The sequence below is a fragment of the Gopherus flavomarginatus genome, chromosome 2 (assembly GCF_025201925.1).
Source record: "Gopherus flavomarginatus isolate rGopFla2 chromosome 2, rGopFla2.mat.asm, whole genome shotgun sequence".
Classification (NCBI taxonomy): domain Eukaryota; kingdom Metazoa; phylum Chordata; order Testudines; family Testudinidae; genus Gopherus; species Gopherus flavomarginatus.
The window spans coordinates 116,446,081-116,470,866 of NC_066618.1; the positions used below are offsets into that span (position 1 = coordinate 116,446,081).

Sequence of the window (24,786 nt, forward strand, 5' to 3'; positions counted from 1 at the left end):
TCAATCTAGGCACTGATTTGGAGGAGGTTTTAGGTGTGCTCTACCCAGTACCTTCTTGCCCACCTTAGAAGGGACCTTGTCCCGACCAGGGCTTCTTTGTAAGTCTCATATTTGTTCCTCAGTATGAGTGAGGGAGATTGGTGCCAGGATACAACTAAAGCTGGAAGTATGGCTTCTCACCAAAGCTGCAGCACTCACAACAGAGTCAAATTGGGAAAGGTCTGACAGTAGCCTGAGTGTTGCCTCCATCGGCAGGAATTTCAGCCTAGCCTCCTCACCCTTCTTCACTCTAGGCTAGAACTCCTTGCAAATGTGGCACTGGCCTTTAACGTGTGCTTCACCCAAGCACTTCAGGCAGCTATTGTGAGGATCACTCACTGGCATAGGCCTTAAGCGAGAAGCACATGGCTTGAATCCTGGTTACCTGGGTACCATATGCAGAAAAAAAAAATCCTCAAATGGGAAAAACAGTCGGTCTGAATTTCTTTTAAACCACTAAAATTTATTAACTATATGACATACACTACTATACTCGAGAGAGAGGACGAAAAAAAATGTTCTGGTCTGGAACAGGGTTCCAATTACCATTCTGGGCAGTAAGAAGAAAAGGAGGGGGGCTGAGGTGGCTCTGTCCTCTACACCTGCATGCAGTGGCACACGGCGAAAGGGGAAACTCTAGCCACCCAATGGGTACTGCTGAGGGAAAAAGTTTTTGACAGCCATATGCAGGGTGCACAGACACCAAGAATGGAATGCACATATGAAATCACTTGAAGAAGGATCTCTTCTTTTGTGTCATCCTTACCTGTCAGTGAAGACACTTTAGCAGCAACCTTCTCAGCAAAACCAATCCTGGTATTTAATCCTGTACCAACTGCAGTGCCACCAGCTGCCAGCTCATAGACTCTTGGCATGGCTGATTTAATCCTAGCCACACCATATTTAATTTGTTGCACATAAGCACTGAATTCCTTCGAAAGGAAAAAAAAAGACAGAAAACCAAGAATTAGTGACAGAATTGGTATTTTGTAATTTAACATCATGTAACACTTTTATTTAAAAATAACTTCTAAGCAATAGTCTCTATCCAATTTGACTATGAAACAGAGTAGGTTAACAGACTGCTCATGTACTGGAAATAGTTCTGCACCTAAATGTGGAGATCCAACCAACACATATCTGTATATAGATTGTCTCTTTCCTTCTCCTTTCACCTTTTTGAGGTTGCTTATCATGGACCCTGATCCTGCAATCAACTCAGAGTGTGCAATGAGTCAGCATATTCCACACAGGTACGGATAGCAAGATCAGGGAGTTTTAGGACTTGCTGCCACACAAAGTTGAATCAGTTTAACTGAAAATGGTTTAAAAAATTATTTCAGCCAGGACAAAAGCTGTGAGGACATTCATATAGATTTAAACCTGGCTTATATCTCAATTTATAATAAATCAATTCTTTACCAAATTGAGCTAGATCAATATAAGCCATTCTTGAACCAATAAGGAGCATCCATACAGAGGTCTGCAGAGCTTTAAACTGGTTCAAAAACACATTTAAACTAACAACCTTTGTGTGTAGAGAAAGTCTCAGATTTTGAAAGTGTACAGGGTAGGAACAGTCTTTCTATGAATTTACAGAATAAGGCCTAAACCTGACTGGACCCTTTGAATCCTACTGCAACAGAAATAACTGCTAACACAATTTTTAGCTTGACATTGTTCCCATTAAGGGATACCATCGACAGAAAAAAAAATCACTTGTCTGAACATATTATTATTATTACCACCATAAACATTAAAAAAAGATTTGCACTGTTTTCAGTTTGAATATTTGCAGATAGTGTTATATTTGCATTAATGAGTTATCCAGCCACCAAACTCCTTCAAGAATGTTGGTCATCTGGCTAAAAAGAAAGCATATGTAATACTCAAATGACAGTCTACTTTCATCATTTTAAATATATTTTACGTTTACTTGTGCAGTCTTGATATAGTCTACTCAAAGTGATTTTTTTTCCTTTGAATCCACTGGTTAAAAGAACACACACCGGTCAAAGAAAATTCTTGAAGCTCTGCATGCAAAACACACAAGAAATGTTGTGCATTAAATTTTCAGTAAATATGAACCTATAATAAAATATTGTCAACCAAGATTCTGTTGACCTTCAATACTTTGTCTTCAATTGCTGAGCAAAGTTGTGCCATGACGTAAATTAACAATTACCTCCATTAATTTACAATAATGCTCCAACAAATGGATAACATTTTTGTACAAGGTTATATTGCTTAGTGTTTTATACCTGTCCAAGAGTAAGTGGAACAGCATCCTGTGTATGAGTGCGCCCTATTTTTATGATCTGTGAAAATTCTTTGGATTTTGCTTCAAGTGCATCTTGTAGCTTCTGTAGTCCAGGTAACAACACTTCATTAACTTCTTGTGCAGCAGCAATATGCATTGCGGTTGGGAACGTATCATTTGAGCTCTGTGAAGGAAGTTCAAGTCTTATTATTTACAGGCTTTTCTCTAATGTTCATTATAGTACCTGAGTGGTTCATATACAGGTCTGTCACATCTTACGCTGGGGTTACATTCCGCAGTCAGCGCATAAAGCAAAAATCGCATATAGTCAAAATTACATTGAGTGTAATGGCGGCCGGAATTGCCCGTACTACAGGTACAGTATTAAAATGGCTATTTGTCTCTTGTTTTTGTTTTTGCCGACTACGTAAAGCTAAAATTGTGTGTGTTAAATGTGTGTAAGACGCGACAGACCTGTAGTAGGTTTACACTTTAGTGGATTTACCTTCAAAACCTCCATGAAGTCAGAAAGTAGTAACCTCATTTACACATGAGGAATTGGGGCACAGAGAAATTAAGTGATGTGTTTAAGATCAAAAAAGTCAGCCTGTGACAAAAAACAAGAAAGAACCCAGACCTCCCAAATCTCAGTTCTGTGCCTTAACCACAAGACCATCCAAGAAGTTCCTTATTAAAAAAAGGAAGAAGTGCAAAATGTATTAAGTGGCTATTAAATATGGTTCACAAATAAAAGTTAATTGAGAAATCGAAAGAATTACTGTAGTAGTTTAAACTAGTATAGAAGATGTAAAAAGTGCAATGAACTGACTAAAAATTATATCAGTGACTTTAAAAAAAAAACCTCAATCTGTATTCTTATGACAACAGTTTCCCAAAGTATGGGGTGTACCTGCAGAACTAGTTCATTGGGGAAAGAGGCAACAGACACACCACTCTGTTGTTCTCCTGAGTATCAGCTTTCATTTAAAAGGAGTCTCTAGCTGCAACCATTGTCAAGAAAACCTTCAAAATGGGAAACAAAGTGTAACCAAAGCAGCTTCAGTGTGCAGATGGCCTAAAACAGCTCTGACATATGAACTGATCCATTCCTTTCACTGCTTCTAACTCAGATGTCAACTACTATACGTCAAATGTCAACACTGTTAATTATTTCATTGCTCCAAAGTATAAGAATGGAGAGGAAGTACCATGTAATGGAGCTCTATAATATCTACATACAGTTGACTGCTGTAAGTCTACAGTTAGACTCTTCTACTGCAGCAGCTGTCAAACCCCAATGTAAGAACTTACAGGTAGAAGAAATATTATAAACAAAAAAAATCAGTAAGACAGCAACACTTTGATCATTTTTGTCAATCGATTACACTATTACATTTAACTCTCAAAGGAGCTAGCTTAGCTACACCCAACACAGCAACTGAAAAAGGGACGACAACTTTTTGATGGCCAAGGAATTTAACCTAATGTGCTTGGACAAAGCATGAGTGACATCAAATTACTGACCCATAGACTTAAGAGTTTAGTTCACAAGCAACTGCAAAATAGCTAGCAACTTGATTGCAGTTAATCATTATTCAAGCATAGCTGCATGTGAAAGCTCACAAAATTTGACAACCCTGGATGTTCAAGCCCTATATCTATAATCAACAGAAAAGATGCAACATGCACAACAGCTCAACCCTAGACTTAAGGGATACGAATAGTTTATTTCTGTTCCCTTCCAGACCTTTTCTACTGGGAGTGCCACAGAGAAGATCACTTCAGATTGTCTATAGCCCTGACTGAGCCATTGGTGGCTAGCAATCTAAGTAATTGCACTGCTGCTGGTCCCTAAAGTGTAGACAAGTCAAAAAAACATTTGCCCAACAGAGTTTATCCTTGCTTGAAAGCAGGTATGACACAGAATCTTTGAATATTACTCCTAGGACAATTCTATGCCAAAAAATAATTAAAAAAACCAATATTTTAAAATTCTGAAAAATTCTGCATATTTTGTCAAAAGACTACAATATAATCACACCAGTTTCAATTATTTTGGTAATTAATTTCAAAATACCTATTGCAAATATGTCTAACAATATGGACAACAAAAAAGATTCCCCCAAAAATAGAAAGTTAAAGAAACCTCTGCAACAACCCACTTTCTGTTTCTCTGTTATGCTTTTGTCAGGCACCTCAATCTGGGGGTGGCACACATGCCAGCTAGGCACATCTTGGGGGAAAACTCTGCCCCTCTGTTCTTTTAGTCAATTCCTTTTTTGTCCTGCCCCTGTAGGATTACCATATTTCAAGTTCCCAAATAGAGGATACTAGCAGGTGGGTGGGAGAGAGAGGGAAGGGAAGGGAACTGGGTGAGAGGTACAGTTGGAGGGTGCTGGAGGGACGTGTGTACTGGGGGGGTATTTGGGGAGTGCTGGAGAGGGCTGCACGGGACCACCAGGCCCAGACAGCCTGTCATGGTATAATTCCCCACTCTGAACCTTAGCATCCAAAAGATGGGGTACCAGCATGAATTCCTCTAAGCTCAATTACCAGCTTAGTACCTGTAGCGCTGCCACCAACCAGGAATTCCAGTGCCTGGTACACTCTGGTCCCCCCAAAACCTTGCCCGGGGACCCCCAAGACCCAGTCCCTCTGGATCTTAACACAAGGAAAGTAAACCCTTTCCCTCACCGTTGCCTCTCCCAGGCTTCCCCTCCCTGGGTTACCCTGGAAGATCACTGTGATTCAAACTCCTTGAATCTTAACAGAGAGGAAAATTCACCTTCCCCTCTCCTTCTCTCTCCCCCTCCCAGACTCTCCCTGAGAGAGAAAGTAATCTTAACACAGAGAGAAATTAACCTCTCTCTCCTCCTTCCCTCCTTTCTCCCCACCAATTCCCTGGTGGATCCAGACCCAGTCTCCTGGGGTCTCACCAGAATAAAAAAACAATCAGGTTCTTAAACAAGAAAAGCTTTTAATTAAAGAAAGAAAAAACAGTAAAAATTATCTTTGTAAATTTAAGATGGAATATGTTACAGGGTCTTTCAGCTATAGACACTGAGAATACCCTCCCAGTCTAAGTATACAAGTACAAATTAAAATCCTTCCAGCCAAATACACATTTGCAAATAAAGAAAACAAACATAAGCCTAACTTGCCTTATCTACCTAGTACTCACTATTCTGCACATATAAGAGACTGTATCAAAGAGATTGGAGAGAAACCTGGTTGCATGTCTGGTCCCTCTGAGCCCCCAGAGTGAACAACCACCAAACACTAACAGCACACACAAAACTTCCCTCCCTCAAGATTTGAAAGTATCCTGTCCTCTGATTGGTCCTCTGGTCAGGTGACAGCCAGGCTCACTGATCTTGTTAACCCTTTACAGGCAAAAGAGATATAAAGTATTTCTGTTCTATTAACTCCTACTATTTGTTTATGACACAGCTGCACTCTCCTTCTCTCCAGAGCCCAGCCATGGAGCTAGACACCCACACCCCTCTCTCCTCCAGAGGCCAGCTGCGGGCTCTGCTCACACAGCTTAGTTACTGTCCCACTGGGCAGAGACCACCTGTACCTGCTGTTAGTTGGGGGCGATGATATAAAAGTTCAACTGCCCCTGGAACAGCTCAAGTCACACTCTCCCCACAGCAGGCCTTCTCCTTACCCTCAGTCTCCCCTCCCAGAAAGCAGCAGGTCCTCCTCCCCCCCGCAACTCCCAGCTGTTGCTCCTGGCTCTCCCCGCAGGGCGCAGCTCATGGGCTTTGGCGGCTGCCACACAGGGAGGGGACCCAGCTACACCATGTGACTAAGTGGGACCAGCAAACCTGGGAACCGCAGCCCACCTGCGCCTCCCACACTGGTGCCTTCTGAGCTGGGATCTGCTGGGTCTAGTGGCCCCTCATGGCGCCCAGCAGCTCTGCAGCACCAATTCTGCAGGAAAAAATAAATTCTGCACAGAACATTAATCCTGAGCAAATTCTACATTGTGCAGAATATGGTGGTAGTAAAGTGGATACAAGGAAAAAACAAAATGTACAGAGCAGGGATTCTGTTTTTGTAAGTATAAACAAGCAGTAATTTAACATCCAGCTAATTCACCACTTAATTCAATAAAAGCTTTAAAGAATAGGTCTAAAATTTCAGACCTGAACAACTCATTTGTATATCAAATACACAAAAATAAAAACAAACAGTACCTCAGAAGAATTTTCGGATTTTTATAGTAAGAACCACAACCTGAAAGGTTTACTTTTTGCAAAACAACCCCCCAACCATATTTGAAAATGTGTATAATGACCTGGCTTTTATTAACATGATCATTAGGATGCACTGGCTCCTTGCTTCCAAGTTTACCTCCCATTATTTCAATGGCTCTATTGCTTATGACTTCGTTTACATTCATGTTGGTCTGTGTTCCAGATCCAGTCTGCCACACCACCAAAGGAAAGTGATCATTTAATTTACCTTCAGATACCTATAGAAAAATAAGAATATGTTAATTTCTGTAACCATACAACCAGAGCTTCCTTCCCCAGATATTTGTTAAGGTTAGCAGCAAACAGGGCAACCCTCACTATAGGAAAATCTGATCAGCTACTACCCAATTCAGAAATTAGTGAGACTATCACAGGATTCACTCTTGGAGGCCTGACTGCCCATTTGAACTGAACACACTCCTGGGGTCACAGGTGGTGCTTAGCATGTTCCGGACCATCATCTCCAAAATACTGATATGCAGTTGTTCCTAGAGAGATCAAGCTCCATGGCTGTGCAGTCCCTCTACATGAGCTCGCCCATTCCAGGTTGAGCATATAATTTGGATAGGAGGCATTTGGAAGTCAGTCAGTTTCTAGTTCTCTAGACTGGCATCAAGCCAGAAAAGCAGTCATCCAGCTCCAATACAAGTGATCCTGTGCTGCTTGCTTCCACTGAAACCTCGAGGCCTAGTGATATGGCCCTATACAGGGAAAGAATCAGGCATACTATGAACAATAGACCCAACATCAGTAGCATGGTATCAACTGTCACTTGCTAACTAAAGCATCTCCTTTCTGTCAGACAGGTGGCTAAAGAAAACCATTTGCCAATACTGATACTTTACCGTATCAATTCAGGAAGCAAAAGATGTTGATAAATTGGAGAGGGTTCAAAGTAGATCCACAAGAATAATTAAAGGATTAGAAAACAGGCTTTAAAGGAGCTTAATCTATTTATCTTAAAGAGAAGGTTAAGGATGATTACAGTCTATAAGTGCCTACACACAGAACAAATATTTGATAATAGGCTCTTCAGACTACCAGACAAAGGTAAAACTATCCAATGGCTAGAAGTTGAAGCTAGACAAATTCGGACTGGAAATAAGGTGCACATTTTTAACTGTGAGGGTAAATATCCATTGGAACAATTTACCAAGGGTCATAGTGGATTCTCCATCACTGGCAATTTGAAAATCAAGACTGGATAGTTTTGGGGAATTATTGAAATTATTTTGGGGAATGTTTGAGGCCTGTGTTATTTAGGAGGTCAAGCTAGATTATCTCAGTGGTCCCTTCTGTCTTTGGAATCCACGCATTTTTTCAGAATCATCTGTTCCTATGGAAAGCTATTTTACACTGAAATAATTTGATGTATAGTCCTGATGTTTTGAACACTTTCTTCCTACCTCATCTGCTGCCTTTATAATGGCATTAGCAATCTTCGGATCAAGACCATAATCCTGATTTACTTCAGCAGCTGCTCGTTTCAAGATGCCAAAAGCTCTTATAACTTGAACCTGAAATTTCAAAAATACATTTAAAGATGTGAATGTTTTAGGTATAGAAAATACAGGAAGTCACAAGGTTCGTATAACTCCTTCTAAAGCTAAATCTAGCAAGAAGGCAATCAGGTAGTCCACAGGACAATGTATGCTGTATGGCTAACACATCCATTGAAATAAAGTCTGACCAAGCAGTGCAGAAAAAAAATTGTAAAGAAGTACTTTGCAATTCTTTTTCCTTAGTACTTAAGTCTGTTTTGGTATATTGTGTGTCGTGAAGTGACACACACACCTACAGATCAGAAAGTCAGTTGCCTTCTTGGAGATGGATCTTATTACAGGTTTCACTTCAAAGTATATGCAAATATATACCTGGAAAACTGTGGGTACCCTAGCACTATATTGTTTCAATTTGTCCAGTTGCAGAGAAAATGAGGCAACTTACACTAAGGACAAGAGCTTCATTTTATTTAGTGACTAACTCTCTAATAAAGTTAACTTGTACTGTCCATAATTCTGTTTACCTTATATCAGGGTTCTCAAACTTCACTGCACCACAACCCCCTTCTGACAACAAAAATTACTTCATGACCTCAGGAGGGGGACTGAAGCTTAAGCCTGCCCAAGCCCCACTGCCCAGGGGGCAAAGCCTGAGCCCCATCACTCTAGGCAGGGGGACCAAAGCTGAAGCTCAAGGGCTTCAGCCCCTAGTCAGGGGTCCTGCAACCTGAGCCCTGCCACCCAAGGCTGAAGCCCTCGGGCTTTGACTTTGGCCCTGGGGCTTGGGCTTCTGCCCTGGACTCCAGCAAGTCTAAGCCAGCCCTGGCAACCCCATTCAAAGAGGGTCCCAACCCACTTTGGGGTCCCAACCCACAGTTTGAGAACTGCTGCCTTATATGAAGCTTAGAATCTATACCACAAATTTGCAGCAAAACTAAAACCACAGTCTTCTACTCAAACTTGCTATTAAAAAATCCTCAGAGGTAAGTATCACAATAAAAATCACTAAAAATGGTTTAACATAGCTTTTCAGTAATTTCTTTATGGGCAGGCCAATGATTCAACAGTTCACTCCATGGAAGAAAAACAGTTATCTATCTTTCTGTTACTGTTGTTTTTCAAGATATGTTGCCCATATCCATTCCACTGTAGGTGTGTGTATTCCTTATGCACAGATGTTGGAGATATTTTCCCCTCAGTGGTACCTGTTGGGATGGCTCCAGTACCCCCCGTTGCTGGACACCACTACAAGCTGGTATAAGTGCACAGAGCCACCTCCGACCCCCTTCAGTTCCTTCAGATTGGATGTGCTCCAACAGAGAAGGGAAGGAGGAAGGGTCGTGGAATGGACATGTGCAACACAGCTTAAAGAACAACAGTTGCAGGAAGGTAGATAAACTTTTCTTCTTCTTTGAATGAAGATGTCAATTCCACTGTGATGGTCCAGAAACAGCTACGGAAGGGTGTTCAGAGTCTACCTGAACAGTGATTGTAAAACACCCATCTGAAACTGGCACAGTCAGTGTCAGTGCATGACAGCTAATGATAATGCAAGTGAAGATGTGAATTGAAGACCAAGTCGCTCCTTTACAAATGTAGACAATTGGTACTTGAGCCAGGGGCCGCAGGGACGTGGTGCTGGCTGCTTCTGGGAGCAGCACAGGGCAAGGGCAGGCAGGCAGGCAGCCTGCCCTGGCTCAGGTGTGCACCGCTGCCACCCCGGAGCCACTCAAGTTAAGTGGCACCAGGCTGGAGCCCATATCTCAAACCCCTCCTGCACCCAACCTACTGCCCTGAGCTCTCTGCCGCACCCTGCATCCCTCCTGCACCCCACCCCCTGCCCTAAGCCCCCTGATGCTCCCCTGCCCTAAGCCCCTTCCCACACTCCTGCCCTGAGCCTCCTCCCACACCCCCTCCTGCACGCCAACTCCCTTCGTATACCCTGCTCCCTTCCTCTGCCCCAACCCCTTGCCCTGAGCCCCTTCCTGCACACCGCACCCCCCCCACACACCCTGCACTCTCTTCCGCACCCCAAGTCCCTGCCCAAGCACTATATTCACGGCTCTGCATGCAATTTCCCCACCCAGATGCGGCCCTCAGGCCAAAAAGTTTGCCCACCCCATCCTATATGGTCTGTTGGACTTCAGCAAGTTGTCCCGAAGACTGTAATCATAAACACCTTTTCATAGCAATGATGCCATGGTTCAAGCCACCGAATCTGCACTAGATCCTGGAAGGCAGTGCAGGTGACCAGTTTACCCTCCTCCACCATTACTGAGAACTCTTGCTTGGAATCCTCTGGTAATTTGTCCCTGAATTTAGAAATGTTCTCTCAGAGCATGCAGTTGTATCAACTCAGAAGTGCACGTTGGCATGCAATCCTTAGCTGCAGGCCCCCGAGCAATGAAGTCTGTGACAAAACAAGTCAGGCCTTTTTGAGTCCTTGTTCTTAGGCATGGAGGCTTGTTGTTCCTGTGTTTCCCGCCCATTGGTGGCTGCCATTACAAGATAATCCGAAGAGGGGTGAGTGTAAAAACATTTATACCCCTTAGAGGGAAGGAAGTATCTTCTCTCTCAGCTCATTTTGCTGTGGGTGCCAAAAAAGAGTCTTGACCGGCTCCATTACTGCTCCATTAATTGGCAGAGAAACCTTAACTGGGGTGCCAGACACTAGCATGTCCATCAACTTGTGAGAACTCTGATGTACTTCTTCTGCCTGGATGCCAAGCACAGAGGCCACTCTTTTCATGAGACCTTGGGGAGCTCTGTGGTCTTCCAGAGGAGACGAATCTCTCATTGAATCAATAGCTTTGTCTGGTGCGAAGACAAGGATGCAATTGGTGGCAACTCCACACTCTATAGTGGAAAAGCTACTCAAGAAGGACCTAGTTGACTGTGACCAATCATAGTACTGGACATCAATGCTCACGGTGCCTGGTGCCTGACTCAATGTCAGGTATTTATGAATGATGTTCGCAGTACTATTGTGTCCAATGAGCTCCCCATGATTGTCAAGACGGTTGAGGTGAGGTCCTGGGTAAAGGAGACACACTCCAGGGAGCCCAGAGTGGTCTCTGGTATGCACCCGGAACCCATCCTTGTCAGGACCATTGCCACTTAGGAAAAGGCCAACACTGGGGCTGCTGCAGTGTCCACGGACCTGATGATCTTGAAGGAGGGTAAGTGCCCACGTGTCCAAGTCAGTGAACAAGGAGTCAGAGGCTTCCGATAATGGAGGCGCTGATGCAGACAGTACTGGATCAAAGTTATTCTGAACCCGGGGATAGCAGTACAAGAAAAATCATGAGAGATTTCCCTCTAGATAAAACGGATTTGGGAGGAAGTCTAGATAGTGGTATTGGGGGCTTTCGGTGCAGTGAGAGGTGAGCTGCAGGACCAGGAACTGGTTGGATGGTTTCCAGTGCTGAGGAAACTGATACCGAGAGACTAAGCAAGTTTCTTGCGGCAGCTTATGCCTCTGGAGTCGATGGGAGCAGCATCGACTGTTGGTTCCTTAAACATCTCTCTCAGAGGACAGACCCTGTGCCAAGTCCATCAAGGCTGGAGGCAGCAAACCCCTCTTCGGAGGCGAGGCTTCTGCTGCGGCTCTCTCTGCCACACACTTGCCTCTAGCTTCAATACCAAGGTTGATGAACAAAGCCCTGCGTCCAAGGAATGTCTGGTTTTCTTCTTCAGTACTGGGGATCAGGATCAATGAGACAAAAATACATCTGCTGGAGCACTCCATATGACACTAGAATAGTTGGGATGCTCTTCCCATGACATGACTCGGCTAGGAGTCCAAGTACTGCTTCCATAAGCAAGCACTTAAGCCTTGTTGCTCTATCCTTTTTCAAGCGGGGTTTGAAGCCCTTGCAAATGACACTTGTCATTAACATGGGCCTCACCTAAACACTTCAGGCAGGTCAGATGAGGTTTACTGATTGGCAAGGGCTTTGAATATGTCCTGCAAGACTTAATGCCTGGGAAGCACGGCATCATTCCAGTATGGAGCGTAGTACTGAAAGAAAAGAAACAGTCCCAAAGAACACAAAAACAGAAACCTAACACTAATATACTTGAGCAAAATTCGAACAACTAACAATAATTAACTGCAACTATTTACAACAAGTGAGGGAAGCCCTTGAGTTAACAAGTCTGAGATCGCTCTGACAATCATTACTCGCAGTAAGGAGGAAGTGACTGGGCTCAGGGTGGCTCTGCCCTCTTATACCAGCACAGAGTGGTGTGCAGCAGTAGGGGCACTTGAGCCATCCTGACAGGTACCACTGAAGGGAAAACATCTCCAACATCTGTGCATGAGGCGTGCACACACCTACTGTAGTATAGACATGTGCAATCACTCAAACACGAACAAGACCTTGACATGAGGATTGAGCCTTCCAATCATAATTGAAAAGTACTGTTAATCTTGTATTCCTAACAAGTTCCTAGCAACACTATAAGGAACACAGACTTATTCTTATGTTTAAATGAGTTTATACTGTAAAAAATAAAAATCAACATAGATTCAAGTTACTTACTGGCATCCTCTCGCTAACACCACCTATCTTAAAGTTCATTGTAGATCTCACAGTTTGGGCACCGTAATACTTGTCATTTGGGACCTTTAGTTCACCAAAGGTATCATATTCTATTCTAAAAGAGTCTTGACTAGCCTGAGGAGGGGAAAAAAAAAAATACATGTAAGCAAATTTCTTTAGAAAGAAAATAAATGCCTCATACCTAGTAAGACGATACAAGATAACCCCACAAATGAAGGGAGAAAATGCTACAGACACACAGATGGCCATGAAATAAATTTTAACATTGCATCCCAGGGCTTTCCATTTTTTAATATTTTTCTTGTTTTGAAGCACTCTTCACTGCACTAGAGAAGAGTCACAAGTGTTAATATGGTTAATACATAATTCAGTACTGGATCATGGTCAGCCAGCAGTAAGTGGTTTGAGAGAGACAAATCTTCTCCTGCCTGTTGTATGGAATAATTCATCCTTATGAAGCATTCAGTTTCTTTCAAGTCACGAACACATCTGCTTCTAGTCAACAAATTACCAATTCACCTAACAAAGCATAATCACCTATCCTGCTGGCTTCAATTAAAAAGCTGAAAGTACAAAATCCAGATCTCTGTATGTGACATGTGTTTAGAGAAAACTCAGTCTAAAAATTAACGTTGCTTGGGATAAGACAGTCCATTTTTACTGAAGCCCTAGGATACCAGGCATGTTGTTATTGTTAACAATAGTAGTTGTTCAGTAAGAGGAAAATGTCCATAATAAAGTTTTCATACAACATTCAACGCATGTGATATACTCCTGTTACAATATTTTATATAGCTAGGAGCAAATACATTTTAGTTGACCTATTTGTATATTGAAGAGTTAAAAAGGTTGTTTTTTTGTTTTGTTTTTTTTTTTAAAACGTTCAATTTTGGTCAGATGACCAAAACTACATGGGATTCCACCAGGTAAAGCAGGGCATAATTTGCCCTCCTATCTCTCAGCTAGGAACAGCTGGAATTTTCTCTGAAAGAAGCACCATCCATCCTCTTCAATCAATAAGGCTTGCCTTCTTATTTGGCCATAGGGGGAAAAAAAGGAATCCTTTATTGAGGACAATGTAAAAGAAGACTCATGCTTCTTACTTTAACTATAATCTAGTTCATCTTCGTTTTCTTTATCTTACTCTAGTTGCCTAGATCATTCACATACACTCGATCTATCACCTGCTGAACATTTTCTATATTTTGTCTTACTACAGCCAACGCTTCACTTGGACAGTGACTAAACTTACCCTTTGTACTGATACACACGCCAGGCACTGATATTCAAATCAACTCTGAAGCATTTGTAACTGGTATTTGCTTCCTTAAATACCCAGGTGCGTTATTTGGGCACCTCACTGAAGCAGCCAAATTTGAAACTTTGTCCCCATGAGACAAATAGATGGAAATGAATATAGATCTAATACTGAAATCATCACTATACCAACAGCTAGTCACCAGAAACAGATATACTCAAAGATGTAAAATAATTTTAACTAAATGGCCTTTAGATAAATAAAAAAACTAAGTTCCACTGGGGCAGAACTTATTTCTCAAAACTTGCAAAGTTCCAGTGTCAAGAATGGGGAAAATTAAAATAACGAACAGCTAGGACTGACCACAGCCAACAGGCTACTGACCTATGAACCATCACAAATATCAGAATGCATGTTTCACAAATAAAACAGTGTTTTTATGAAATCATAACTGAAGGATTAATTTCTTTGACTTAAGTGTCATCCAGTCTTTAACTCTATCATTTTTGACAAACAAACAGCCTTCAACAATTCAAAGACTAAGTTTTTCCTGTGTTCCAAAATATAAGTATCACCATAACCAACCAGACTATTGGTCCATCAAGTCAGTACCCTTTATCCAGCAGATCCTTCAGACAGACAAAAAGCCCGATTTTGCACACTCAGTTATGCAAATCTGTAAGAGGTGGGATAAAGAATTTCTTCCTGAGTTAATCTGGATTAACCTAATGTTTGTATAACTACAAATGGCATCACCTAAAGCAATGCAAATGTTTTTAAGAAGTCCACTATGTGACTGCATCCTGTTACAGTGAATTTCACAGGTTATATACACATTGTGTATACAACACATATAAATGCACACACACACACAATATATATATGTTCAGTTTATCCTTCTGCATGCTACTACTTAGAACTGAAGGTCCTGATCCCACTCCCCACTATAGCTCTTCCTACAGTCCTGCTGTGGCATAATGGAGCCAAACAACCTTCTTTGAAACGATATAACAAAGCATGTCTGGGGTGATTTGTAACAGGATGGATAAAAATAAATTAAAAAAAAAACCAAAACCAGAAATGCTATTTATTTATTTAAATAAATCACATAGATTATTAAAAATAAACCTATTTTAAACTAAATTTGAAATTATGACCAACATATATCAAGGTTTAGATTTACTATATTAAAATCATTTAACTTAAATAACAATACTCAAGCAGTACATTTACTGTATTAAAGAAAATCAAACCAACAAACTGGTGGAAGTCACTGGCTAAGCATGTCCAACCAGAGTTTCCTGAAATGCTAAACCAGCTTTTGACAGCAAATAGCCTTCCCTGCAGGAAAGGACAGAATACTTTCTTCATTGCAGTTTATTCAGCTAGTTTAGTTCAATTACTAGTTCATTCAAAATTGAGAAACTGATGGGGAGTTGTAAAAGCACAAAAGCTGTTTTCCTCTTCTAATCTATGAATAAAAATGAGATGTGAAAGGGTCCTGAAGGAAACGATGACTAGAAAAAAAAAAATCAATTGACTACAGTTAATATTTCCTATGTTTAATAAATCAGTTAATTTTAAATGTAAGATGTTTTGATAAGAAAAAGTGTTTATATATACACAGCACATTTAAGGTAGTTTTAGTTAACTACCAAAACATTTTTTAAATACTGTTTGTGTATTCTTAATGGATTTCCAATTTCCATCCAAATGCAAGCTTTACACAAATCACAAGAAAAAAAAATCCAGTAAATAAGAAATGAATCATCCACCATTTTCTAAGATAATGCAATTATAAAATTTAAGAATCTGGATACATGTGTGAAGCTATATAATTGCTTATCTAAAAGTGTAATTTCTTTAATAAAAATAACTAAAAAGTGCAAACATAAAACAAGATTAAAATCCATTATTTAAATCAAGATTTTCTGCTTGCTGATTTACACCTTGTCTGATCTACAAAATTAAGTCAACTTAAGTTAGGTCAATGTACAGGCACCACAGTAATTACTGCAGTGGTTCACGTCCACATTACGCCGACTTATCTGTGTGGGGCACTGTGAGGCACTGACAGCTGGAGCACCTCCCCACCCCATGCAGGGCTCACAGCCAACAGTGATATAAGAAACACAATGTCTACACAGACACTGCATTGCCCTAACTACATCGATCTAAGTGCCACACCTCTCATGGAGGTGGAGTTATTAGGTCGGTGTAGGGGGTGACTTACATCAGTGGGAGCAAAGTTGTAGTGTAGACATTTAAGGCTTGTCTACACTGACAAGTTTTTTTTGATCCAACTAATGTTGCCAAGGGGAAAAAAAAAAAAAAAAAAAAAAAATCGACAAAAGCAGTTGCCAAAGCTTGTCTACCTTTGCTCCCTCTGTTGACAGATCATGTCCACATTTGGGGCACCTTTGTCAACAGTCAGAGCAATGGACTGTGGGTATGTATCCCACAGTGCCTGGCAACATCCATCATTGGGTGTTGTGGGAACGTGGAAACGGAGTGCAGCACATCCTGGGATGTGCAAAATGTACCATCATGCACCGCTTTGTGTCCCACCCCTCCAAAGATCTCTGGTTTCCTTTTGTGCCATTTTTTCAACTGTCATTCTTTTGCAGTGCGCGCAAGCATCTGCAGTGAGAGAGGATGGATCTTGCACTTCTCTCTTATGCACTGTTAGCTGTTGTGAAGACATTACGCATGGCAGCACAATTACTCTGAGTTACTTGCAAAGTTAGCAGAGAATGAATCACAGACACTCAAGCGTGATATGGACAGTAGCAACTTATCAGTGCTTTGAGCTTTCACAGAGAAGCTGCATACGGTGGACTGTTGCTTTTGGACTAGGGAAACAAGCACTGATTGGTGGGATCGCATTGTCATGCAGGTGTGGGATGACGATCAGTGGGTACAGAACTTCAGGATGCGTAAAGCAATCTTCATGGAGCTATGTGCTGAGCTGGCCCCCGACCTGTGTCACAAGGACACCAGATTGAGAGCTACCCTTCCAGTAGAGAAGCATGTTGCAATTGCTGTGTGGAAGTTGGTGAATCCAGACTGCTACTGGTCAGTCGCAAATCAATTTGGAGTAGGAAAGTCCACTGTTAGGGTTGTATTACTCCAAGTGTGCAGGGCAATAAATCGCATCCTGCTGCAGAGGACTGCGACTCTAGGAAATGTGCATGAAATAGCGGATGACTTTGCAGAGATGGGTTTCCCTAACTGTGATGGGGCAATTGAAGGCAAATGCATTCCAATTTTAGCGCCAGACCACCTTGCCTCTGAATATATCAAATGGAAGGGATACTTCTCCATGGTGTTGCAGGTGCTTGTGGATCACTGGGGCCGTTTCACGGACATCAGTGCAGGCTGGTCTGGAAAGGTGCATGAGACATGCATCTTCAGGAACAGTGGCCTGTACAGAAAGCTGCAGATGGGGACTTTTCTTTCCAGATGACAAGATCACAGTGGGGGATGTGGAAATGCCAGTAGTAATCCTGGGAGACCCTGTTTACCCCTTACAGCCCTGGCTCATGAAACCTTACACAAGGCACCTGGACAACAGCAAGGAGCATTTTAACAACAAGCTGAGCAGGTGCCACATGGTAGTCGAATGTGCCTTTGGCCATTTGTAAGCTTGCTGGAGGTGTTTAAATGGCAGGCTAGACCTTACCAAGGATAATATTCCTGTGGTCATAGCCGTGTGCTGCACTTTGTATAATCTGTGTGAATCTAAAGATGAAATGTTTGCTCGGGTGTGGAGCACTGAGGCAGAGCGCTTGGCTGCACAGTTTGAACAGCCAGATGCTAGGGCTGTCAGAGGAGCCCAGAGGGCTGCTATTAACATCAGAGAGGCTTCGAGAAACCACTTTGATAATGCAGGGCAGTAACACGTCTACTTTGGAGTTGTTTCCCTGTTGCATCCATGTACAATTTTGGGGCCTAAGATACACGCAACACAATGATTTAGGAATCTGTTCCCTAGAGTGAATTGATTGCTATACTCTTTTGTAAAACGCAGAATAAAAATGCTGTACCATTAAATACCTTAGCCTTCATTTATTGTTAAAAAAGATAAAACCTCACAACTGTGTGTAGCTCCAGCTATCGTGCAAGCTGTGAGAGGGGGTGGAGCGATGGGGAAATTCAGGAGTGCTGTGAAGCGAAAAGGAATGTGTGGGCATAGAGGGGGGTGGGGTTGGCAAAGAACAGTGCATCTGCTGCAGTGGCACTCGAACTCGGATCTGCTCAGTCTGCAGCTGTATCAGAGACTTGGAGCATCTCTGCCTGATCCTTCATAACTTTTATCATCTGCTCTGTTGCATGCCTAGCAAAAGCAGCATTCACTTTTCTGTTGTGCCTTTTGGCTTCCCAGAAATCTTTCCGTTCCCTGGTCTGTCTCTCATTGCACTGTATAACCTCGCAGAACATGTCTTCTCTGCGGCGCCTAGGGTTTTTTCTTATCTGTCACAGCCAGTCCATGGGGATGCATGGTGTATTCTTCAAGGTCTGTGCTGAACAGAAGAGGGATTGTTACTGTCATAAACAGATAGCTAAGGGTTAATGTCTCTTGCACCTGAAGCACCTGACCAGAGGACCAATCAGGAAACCGGATTTTTTCAACTTTGGGTGGAGGGAATTGAGTGTCTGAGTCTTTTGTCTTTTGTCTGCCTTCCTGCTTTCTCTGAGCTTTGGAGAAGTAGTTCTGTTTTCTAATCTTCTGTTTCTAAGTGTAAGGACAAAGAGATCAGATAGTAAGTTCTATGGTTTCTTTTCTTTGGTATTTGCATGAATATAAGTGCTGGAGTGCTTTGATTTGTATTCCTTTTGAATAAGGCTGTTTATTCAATATTCTTTAAGCAATTGACCCTGTGTTGTATCATCTAAATACAAAGAACATTTGTATGTATTTTTCTTTCTTTTTATATAAAGCTTTCTTTTAAGACCTGTTGGAGTTTTTCTTTACTTCAGGGAAATTGAGTCTGTACTCACCAGGGAATTGGTGGGAGGAAGAAATCGGGGAGATCTGTGTGTTGGATTGCTAGCCTGATTTTGCATTCCCTCTGGGGGAATAGGAAAGTACTTTTTGTTTCCAGGATTGGGAACAGAGAGGGAGATTCACTCTGTTTGGATTCACAGAGCTTGTGTCTGTGTATCTCTCTAGAAGCACCTGGAGGGGGGAAGGGAAAAAGAATTATTTCCCTTTGTTGTGAGACTCAAGGGATTTGGGTCTTGGGGTCCCCAGGGAAGGTTTTTCAGGGGGACCAGAGTGCCCCAAAACACTCTAATTTTTTGGGTGGTGGCAGCAGGTACCAGGTCCAAGCAGGTAACTAAGCTTGGAGGTTTTCATGCTAACCCCCATATTTTGGACGCTAAGGTCCAAATCTGGGACTAAGGTTATAACATGGTGGCAGCAGGTGGGATATAGACAGAATCCAGAAGCCAGTAGGAATATTATATTTTTCTTTTCTCTGCTAAGGGCTTTTTAGCAGAGAGAAACAGTTTGGTTTTAAAAGGGAACCAGAGAGAATTTTTTTTTCTCTGCTCTCTCTGGCAGTTTGTGGCTTGCATAATAAGCAGGAAGCCATTACCAAACTGTTAAGGGTCTTTTGTCATGCAATAGCCCTCCCATTAGGAGGCAAGTACCAGCACTTATATGCATGTAAATAAAGTGGTTTTTCTGGTTTCCCTTCATTGAACATTAGCTCATGGATGGAACTGGCAGAAAGCAAAAAAGCTACTGTCAAGGGGAACGATTACCCCAGGGGGCACACAGACCATAAACCCTACAACCGAGGACAGCCAAAGACCCCACATACCACCCAAGTAAAGCCACAGATACCCTACCCTTCAACCTCACCAGTCTCCAGTAACTCACCTCGGCCCAGTGACCCATCAGATGGAAGATGCTTTAAGTGTAATGAACTGGGACATATCAAGGCCAAGTGTCCCAAGAACACCATGCGAGTGCAATTCATTACACCACCATCACACCAAAGATCCCCAGGCCCGGATGCCTCTCAAATACCCTTGGAGCGAAGGGAAAATTTGAGAGTGGGCGGAAAGAAGGTTACTGCGTGGAGAGACACGGGGGCACAAGTGTCAGCTATCCACCAATCCTTCGTTGACCCCAAATTCATCAACCCAAAGGCCAAAGTTACAATTTACCCCTTCATGTCCCAAGCTGTAGACTTGCCTACAGCTCAACTGCCTGTCCAGTACAAAGGCTGGTCAGGAATGTGGACTTTTGCAGTCTATGACAATTATCCTATCCCCATGCTACTGGGGGAAGACTTGGCCAACCAGGTGAGGCGGGCCAAGAGAGTGGGAATGGTTACACGTAGCCAAACCAGGCAAGCTTCCAGACCCATTCCTGTTCCTGAACCGTCCACAGACGCGCCGTCTGTGTTACCAGAGACCCAGACAGAGGTAGTGGACCCAGATTCCACGCCTACCCCTGAAACAGCCACAGCATCTCCAGTCCCAGGCCCGGAACTGGAACAGCAAACAGCACCAGCGATTGCAACCCCATCTTCAAACTCAACGCCAGTGGGCGCCAGCGAGCCACAACTGGCAGAAGCAACAGACAGCCATACCCAAAAGGCTCAGCCAGAGCCTGAAATACCCTCAGGTGCACCAGCGGAGAGCGGTTCACCAGCAACGGAAACAACCCCATCACCTACATCGCTTCCAGAGGGACCAAGCCCAAGTCCACAGTCTGAGGAAGAACTGGTGACCCCAGCCTCAAGGGAACAGTTCCAGGCTGAGCAGGAAGCGGATGACAGCCTTCAGAAAGCGTGGGCGGCGGCACGGAGCACCCCACCGCCTCTCAGCTCTTCTAATCGATCCCGGTTTGTTATAGACCAAGGACTTTTATACAAGGAAATTCTTTCTGGTGGACACCGGGAAGAATGGCAGCCGCAAAAACAGTTGGTGGTTCCAACTAAGTACCGGGGGAAGCTCTTAAGCTTAGCCCATGATCATCCCAGTGGCCATGCTGGGGTGAACAGAACCAAGGACCGGTTGGGGAAGTCCTTCCACTGGGAGGGGATGGGCAAGGACGTTGCCAAGTATGTCCGGTCTTGTGAGGTATGCCAAAGAGTGGGAAAGCCTCAAGACCAGGTCAAGGCCCCTCTCCAGCCACTCCCCATAATTGAGGTCCCATTTCAGCGAGTAGCTGTGGATATTCTGGGCCCTTTCCCAAAAAAGACGCCCAGAGGAAAGCAGTACGTACTGACTTTAGTGGACTTTGCTACCCGATGGCCGGAAGCAGTAGCTCTAGGCAACACCAGGGCTAACACTGTGTGCCTGGCCCTAACAGACATCTTTGCCAGGGTAGGTTGGCCCTGCGACATCCTTACAGATTCAGGGTCTAATTTCCTGGCAGGGACCATGGAAAAACTGTGGGAAACTCATGGGGTGAATCACTTGGTTGCCACCCCGTACCACCATCAAACCAATGGCCTGGTGGAAAGGTTCAATGGAACTTTGGGGGCCATGATACGAAAATTCATCAACGAATTCTCCAATAATTGGGACCTAGTGTTGCAGCAGTTGCTGTTTGCCTACAGGGCTGTACCACATCCCAGTTTAGGGTTTTCACCATTTGAACTTGTGTATGGTCATGAGGTTAAGGGGCCATTACAGTGGGTGAAGCAGCAATGGGAGGGGTTTACGCCTTCTCCAGGAACTAACATTCTGGACTTTGTAAGCAACCTACAAAGCACCCTCCGACACTCTTTAGCCCTTGCTAAAGAGAACCTAAAGGATGCTCAAGAAGAGCAAAAGGCCTGGTATGACAGACATGCCAGAGATCGGTCCTTCAAGGTAGGAGACCAGGTTATGGTCTTGAAGGCACAACAGGCCCATAAGATGGAAGCATCATGGGAAGGGCCATTCACGGTCCAAGAGCGCCTGGGAGCTGTAAACTACCTCATAGCATTTCCCAATTCCTCACTAAAGCCTAAAGTGTACCATGTTAATTCTCTCAAGCCTTTCTATTCCAGAGACTTACAGGTTTGTCAGTTTACAGTCCAGGGAGAGGATGCTGAGTGGCCTGACGGTGTCTACTACGACGGGAAAAAAGACGGTGGCGTGGAAGAGGTGAACCTCTCAACCACCCTGGAACGTCTGCAGCGGCAACAAATCAAGGAGCTGTGCACTAGCTTCGCCCCATTGTTCTCAGCCACCCCAGGACGGATTGAACGGGCATACCACTCCATTGATACAGGTAATGCTCACCCAATCAGAACCCCACCCTACCGAGTGTCTCCTCATGCCCAAGCTGCTATAGAACGGGAGATCCAGAACATGCTACAGATGGGTATAATCCGCCCATCTACCAGTGCAGGGGCATCTCCAGTGGTTCTGGTACCCAAACCAGATGGGGAAATACGCTTCTGCGTGGACTACCGTAAGCTAAATGCTGTAACTCGTCCGGACAACTATCCAATGCCACGTACCGATGAGCTATTGCAAAAGTTGGGACGTGCCCAGTTCATCTCTACAATAGACTTAACCAAGGGGTACTGGCAAGTACCGCTAGATGACCCTGCCAAGGAGAGGTCAGCATTCGTCACCCATGCGGGGGTGTATGAATTCAATGTCCTTCCTTTCGGCCTTCGAAATGCACCCGCCACCTTCCAGAGGCTGGTAGATGGTCTACTAGCTGGACTGGGAGAATTTGCAGTTGCCTACCTCGATGATGTGGCCATTTTTTCAAACTCCTGGCCCGAACACCTACTACACCTGGAAAAGGTCTTTGAGCGCATCAGGCAGGCAGGACTAACTGTTAAGGCCAAAAAGTGTCAAATAGGCCAAAACAGAGTGACTTACCTGGGGCACCAGGTGGGTCGAGGAACCATAAACCCCCTACAGGCCAAGGTGGATGCTATCCAAAAGTGGCCTGTCCCACGGTCCAAGAAGCAGGTTCAATCCTTCTTAGGCTTGGCCGGATACTACAGGCGATTTGTACCACACTACAGCCAAATCGCTGCCCCACTGACCGACCTGACCAAAAAGACCCAGCCAAATGCAGTTAAGTGGACTGATGAGTGTCAAAAGGCCTTTACCCAACTTAAGGCAACGCTCATGTCTGACCCTGTGCTCAGGGCCCCGGATTTTGACAAGCCATTCCTAGTAACCACAGATGCCTCTGAGCGTGGTATAGGAGCAGTGCTCATGCAGGAAGCAACAGATCACAACTTCCATCCTGTCGTGTTTCTCAGCAAGAAACTGTCTGAGAGGGAAAGTCACTGGTCAGTCAGTGAAAAGGAATGCTATGCCATTGTGTACGCCCTGGAAAAGCTACGCCCATATGTTTGGGGACGGCGGTTCCAACTACAAACTGACCATGCTGCACTAAAGTGGCTTCATACTGCCAAGGGGAACAACAAGAAACTTCTTCGTTGGAGTTTAGCTCTCCAAGATTTTGATTTTGAAATTCAACACATCACAGGAGCTTCTAACAAAGTAGCTGATGCACTCTCCCGTGACAGTTTCCCAAAATTCAGTAGTTAAAAAGTGTTCTTAAAATGTAGAAGTCTGTTAGTTATATACTTAGGAGTATATGTAAAGGTGTATGTGTTGTATTAATCTGTTTATTTTCAAGTTCTAGAAGGAAATCGCCGCCAGTGAGCTTCCCCACTGTCTGCAATTTGGGGGGCGTGTCATAAACAGATAGCTAAGGGTTAATGTCTCTTGCACCTGAAGCACCTGACCAGAGGACCAATCAGGAAACCGGATTTTTTCAACTTTGGGTGGAGGGAATTGAGTGTCTGAGTCTTTTGTCTTTTGTCTGCCTTCCTGCTTTCTCTGAGCTTTGGAGAAGTAGTTCTGTTTTCTAATCTTCTGTTTCTAAGTGTAAGGACAAAGAGATCAGATAGTAAGTTCTATGGTTTCTTTTCTTTGGTATTTGCATGAATATAAGTGCTGGAGTGCTTTGATTTGTATTCCTTTTGAATAAGGCTGTTTATTCAATATTCTTTTAAGCAATTGACCCTGTGTTGTATCATCTAAATACAAAGAGAACATTTGTATGTATTTTTCTTTCTTTTTATATAAAGCTTTCTTTTAAGACCTGTTGGAGTTTTTCTTTACTTCAGGGAAATTGAGTCTGTACTCACCAGGGAATTGGTGGGAGGAAGAAATCGGAGAGATCTGTGTGTTGGATTGCTAGCCTGATTTTGCATTCCCTCTGGGGGAATAGGAAAGTACTTTTTGTTTCCAGGATTGGGAACAGAGAGGGAGATTCACTCTGTTTGGATTCACAGAGCTTGTGTCTGTGTATCTCTCTAGGAGCACCTGGAGGGGGGAAGGGAAAAAGAATTATTTCCCTTTGTTGTGAGACTCAAGGGATTTGGGTCTTGGGGTCCCCAGGGAAGGTTTTTCAGGGGGACCAGAGTGCCCCAAAACACTAATTTTTTGGGTGGTGGCAGCAGGTACCAGGTCCAAGCAGGTAACTAAGCTTGGAGGTTTTCATGCTAACCCCCATATTTTGGACGCTAAGGTCCAAATCTGGGACTAAGGTTATAACAGTTACATTCCAGCAAATGATTGAAACATTTTAGTAAAAAGGGTATTTTTGTAACAGAAATCACTTTCTCTCTGATGAGACTCTAGGCAGGCAAACAGCTCCGTGACCACCCCAGTCATGGCGAGTTTTGGGAGTTGGGGGAAGGCGGTTGTGCATACAGGCCAAAAGTTCACAGCTTGCAAGGCAGCTTTGCAGGGGACTCACTCTAAAATTATCCCACAATTTTTCATAGGTGGACAACCTGCTGGCTGACATCTCCCTGTTGAGGGTGACAAGGGAAACCAGGACTCAGCTACTGAATGCTTGCAGCTTTCACCACGGTATATATGCAGCTCAGCTATGTGCTGCTTTGGTCCC

The 24,786-nt window shown here is 43.5% G+C and overlaps 1 protein-coding gene across 3 annotated transcripts in view; it reads right to left on the bottom strand.

The window, feature by feature from the left end:
• The window catches only part of FH (fumarate hydratase), a 44,666-nt gene that overhangs the window by 15,238 nt on the left and 4,642 nt on the right, over positions 1-24,786 (bottom strand). For 2 of the 3 annotated variants that reach the window (XM_050937738.1, XM_050937740.1), the window contains 5 exons: positions 12,608-12,742; positions 7,968-8,078; positions 6,603-6,779; positions 2,301-2,483; positions 806-971 (listed from right to left, as the gene is read on the bottom strand). In XM_050937738.1, the coding sequence (XP_050793695.1) occupies positions 806-971; positions 2,301-2,483; positions 6,603-6,779; positions 7,968-8,078; positions 12,608-12,742 (772 nt within the window). Of the gene's footprint in view, positions 1-805; positions 972-2,300; positions 2,484-6,602; positions 6,780-7,967; positions 8,079-12,607; positions 12,743-15,289; positions 15,422-24,786 lie in introns of those variants that run through there. The other variant, XM_050937739.1, reaches the window with a different exon arrangement.